Genomic DNA, 4,476 nt, shown 5'->3' with positions numbered 1-4,476 from the left:
TGGCAAATATTGAACTATACGCATCTTGACTGAAATTTGGAAAGTCCAACCTAAATGGTTTTAAACGACATTATTATTAAATAAATTAACCAGTAGTGAGAAAGGTGTTTGATTTTGCACTTGTATAATAATTATATTATTCTTGAACATGTATAGATAAAAATAAAATATTTTTAAGATTTAACTATATATGATATAAGTAAATTTAATACAGTAAAAGGGAGTGCTTAAATATGATCTAAGTAAGTAGAATTTTACTTATTTTAAATCCCTAATCGCATGTCCTTTTATAAAAAAAGTAAAATATTGTTGGTAAAAATAAGAAAAAATTAAACATACTTGAATGCCCACAAAACGTTTATAACAACTTCGTTTATAGGAAAAGCGACAATTCGCATACCTATAAAAACGAAAAATTGTGACTTTTTATAAAATTTTAAATTCCGATATAACGACAGCTGGGTCATATAATGCAAACAAATTAAAATGAAGTCGTAGGATTTATTATTTTATAAATAATTGTCGAATATGTTTGTGCATAACAACCGTGTACATATGCATATAAAACAAATACGTAATTGCTTATAGCGTCTGTCGGTTATAGCGAATGAATTTCGACAGTCCTTCAGTTACTTTACACAATAATTCTGGACTACAAAAACTACTACTTTGAAGTTATCTTTTCGGTAGGTCGGTAAGTACCCTAACGAAAATCAGTTGTTCCCCATTTTGTCACTGTTTTGACCTTCATTGACGTAGGTACCCTAAAATCTGCATACCGAAAAAAATTGGAGCAAATCTGTCTTAACGCCCGGTTTTTAAAATGCTAATTTAATATTAAACGAATAACGTAAGTGAAGTAATTCTTCTTATTTGTTTAGTGTTTGCAATTGTTATTTAACTGCAAAATACAGTCATGCTATGAATATTAAAGTTTAAAAATGTATTGCTGACTTTTTGAACTTCAAATATAAGTTTTTATTAGGTACCAGTGTTAAAGATTTTGGTGAATATTCAATTTTTAGCGGGGTATTTATGCAAGTCTTTATCTCAAATTCGGAGAGAATTTCTACGAGAGCAAGTTTTAGGACAATAATTGAATATCGTTTTCCTGAAAGAAAAATATATTAATTATTATTTAATATGAAAATCCTTTGTGTAGATTAAAGTATAATGTTTCACTTTTGAGCAAGGAATTTTTTACATACCTCGTAAATTCGTACGTGGTTTTGTCTTTTTAATTTATAGTCGATTATTTGAAGGGAGTGCGATTGATACATACAGAGTGTAATAAAAATAAGTACCAGGTTTGCAAGGTATAGAGTAAATGTTTATAGTACTTAGTGCTGCCTGTAATGTACTTATTTAATTTATTTTGTCTAAAAATTATGTATATATACTTAGATTTGCAGATCATATAGCAGTATTAGCATCTAGCAAGGAGGACCTAGAGATAGCTTTAAATAAAATAGAAGCGGTACTGACAGATCAGTACTGTATGAAAATAAATAAAAGTAAAACCAATATACTGGTATGCAAGGGACGAAAAAGTAGGGAAACAGCGAATATAAAGATAGGAGACGAAAAATTAAAAGAAGTTGCTGATTTTAGATATCTAGCAAGTCAGATAAGTCAGGACGGAAGGAGTAATAGGGATATAAAGCAGAGGATAGCGCAAGGTCGTGTCGCCTTTAATAAAAAGAAGTCACTTCTATGCTTGCGAACGGTTAATTTAGAAATTCGAAAAAAATTGTTAAAGGTGTATGTTTGGAGCGCGGCGTTCTACGGGTGCGAAACATGGACAGAATAGGGAACAGAGGGCTCTATGGACGACCTTATAATAATGATGAAACATTTTGTGTAGTACTAAATTGTTTATGTTTATCGTAGATGTTCAATAATGTTTACATTCTCCATCCATGTAGCTGCAGAGTTTTTATCGCACTACGTTATTCGTTAGACGGTTAGACACCTATGTTAGCTATTAATGTACAGAATCGGCTTCGGACTGTACTTATTTCTGTTACACTCTGTGTAAACTAAGGATAACATACCTATGCAATTTCTTGGGCCGTTACCAAATGGCAAATAAAAATAATCTGAAATATTTCGTTCGTTTTCCTTTGAAAATCGTTCGGGAATAAATTTTTCAGGATTTGGAAAGTACTTTTCGTCATGATGAAGCCCGTACACAGAAATATAAACGGGCGTTCCTGGTTCTATGATAACGTCGCTGTTTGGTATTTTATATATTGTGGAACATTTTCTATCCAACAGGGAGAGGGGTGGATATTTTCGCAAAACTTCTATAATTCAAAAACTTACATTAATTATATTACAGTTATCTTGTATAGAAGCTTCGATATTTTGATTGGAATGAACTGATATCAAAGGGTAAGACGCCATAAGCAATTGGGGCTGGGCGAAGGTTCGAGATGATTCAATCGATGAGCCGTACTAGTACTAGAATATTTTGAAAATGTATGCGTAAAGTTGGAAAAGGTCATTTTTCTACAGCACTACATGTATCATGGATGTAACCATCTGTATTACCGCTGTCACGTTAAAATTTTCTAACCAAACTTGTAGGGCAGATTTACATTAATATAAGGTCAGTTTTGGCTAATGGAATTTATATACTTACCAACACCTAAGATGACCGCAAAAGGACTAAAACCTTTTGACAATTTTAGTTATGGATACGTTTTGTTACGTGTAATTTTTGATACCGATAATATTGAAATGCCCGAAAATGAAAATGAGTTGCCATAAAATCTAGAGAATCAGATTGAATGAGACATTCTTAAGTTAGTAGAACTGCTGTATTATGAGATTTATCTAGTAAACTTTGTATTGGTAATGGATGTAAAATAAAGAAAACATCAACAGTTTTGCGCTTAGCAACACATTTAGCGATCCATTTTTATATAGATAGATAGATAGATAGATAGATAGATAGATAGATAGATAGACGTAGATAGCTTACTACCATGGACCACTGATTGAGCTCACTTCGAACCTTCGTCCAACTATAGTTGCTTATGGCGTATTAATCTTTCCAAAACCAAAAACGATACACTTTGGATCGGATCCCTTATTGCAGTTACGTATTATTATAAAAATTGAAAATTACTCTTTATTTAGGTATTCATAGTTTGTTTTACTGAAAAGGGACGTCCCGAAGAAACTTATATACNCAGTCGTAATTCTTTGCACAAATTTTGTTGTGTCGTAAAATTTTAATAAGTTGAAAAATAGTTTTGCCGTTCAACAGCCAGCATGTTGTCCATCGGTCGGAACAAAATCCCAATGGAATGGAAGTAAGTAATAATAAAAAGACACTTGGAGAAGTTTCACCATCGGAAGTCACCCTTGACATGCATAGAAGAAGCAACATTAAATCAATTAAATGTATAGATAAGTAATAATAGAAAGACACTTGGAGAAGTTTCACTAAATTTTATTACGAAGTCGATGTACATTTCGCCTTTGAGTAGGATAAAAGCCGGATAGTTGCCTCAGTGGGATACATGCCACGCTTTTTAATATACTATCTTAGAGATGTATATGGCATTAGTCCTTTACTAAAATTAGAAGTGCCCCTCCCGTAGAGCTCAGGGCCCTGTTAATTGTCAGAGTAGTCGCAAGCATTTTGTCCATGTAAGCAAAAATCATTCGGGGCCAAACTTTGACGTACTCTTGAATATAAAATGTTTTTGTGAGATTTGTACCTAAAAAGGAGAAAACTCTTCAAAAATTAATGATATTTCATCAAAAATGCAGAGATGCTAAAATGGAGCTAAGTTCGATACAAACGACGGCTGAGATCTGAAGGGGTCTCAAATTACAAATAGTGATGAGCAAAGCAAGACTAAGGACAATACTGTCCCGCTCTTGGTATTGGTCTTGGTCATGCGTATTCAGTCTTGGTTTTGGTCTTGCTCATTGGACCTAATATACAAGTTTTTTTTTTTTAAATAATTCTTTTAAGAACAAATTTTTCTATTTACCGAATAAATAAAAGTGTCTTAAATGTTGAAATTTTCTGTCACACATGCGAGCTTGTCATAACGTAAAGAAAATAGTGTTGATGGTTGTGAAACTCGAGAACTTACGCTTACTTCAACGCATAAATTGACCCTTTAGAGAACAAAATAGTAAAGGGTACTTGAAAGAAGTAAAAAATATCGAAAAAAAGGTAGTTTTTGTCTCTATATTTTTTACCATGTGTTATCCGGACATAGGAACAAAAACACTTACTCCGACGCCATTATTGTAGATTCCTTTTTTGAAACAGTGGTAAAGTTTTTTTTTTTTACATTAATGTTAAAACATAGTAAAGCAAACTGAAAATTTCAAATACTAAAAATGTTTTCTTCCAAAAAAAGAATATTTTAAAGTTGCTTCAAACAGTTTGATTCACAAATCCATCGGAAGTAATAATTTTTCGTTTAGTCTTGCGTATTTGGTCTTGAT

At 32.2% G+C, this 4,476-nt stretch overlaps 1 protein-coding gene across 2 annotated transcripts in view; it reads right to left on the bottom strand.

The window, feature by feature from the left end:
- Nucleotides 1–481: 481 nt before the first annotated feature.
- The window catches only part of LOC108734989 (cytochrome P450 6k1-like), a 12,739-nt gene continuing 8,744 nt past the window's right edge, over nucleotides 482–4,476 (bottom strand). For both annotated transcript variants that reach the window (XM_025974784.1, XM_025974783.1), the window contains 2 exons: nucleotides 2,055–2,306; nucleotides 482–1,111 (listed from right to left, as the gene is read on the bottom strand). In XM_025974784.1, coding sequence (XP_025830569.1) covers nucleotides 936–1,111; nucleotides 2,055–2,306 — 428 coding nt within the window. In that variant the 3' untranslated portion in view covers nucleotides 482–935. The remainder of the gene's footprint in view (nucleotides 1,112–2,054; nucleotides 2,307–4,476) is intronic.

The sequence above is a fragment of the Agrilus planipennis genome, unplaced genomic scaffold (genome assembly GCF_000699045.2).
Source record: "Agrilus planipennis isolate EAB-ADULT unplaced genomic scaffold, Apla_2.0 scaffold124, whole genome shotgun sequence".
In the NCBI taxonomy this organism is placed as follows: Eukaryota; Metazoa; Arthropoda; class Insecta; order Coleoptera; family Buprestidae; genus Agrilus; species Agrilus planipennis.
Note: the sequence above shows the minus strand (reverse complement) of the source record. Positions and strands in the feature narration are given on the sequence as shown.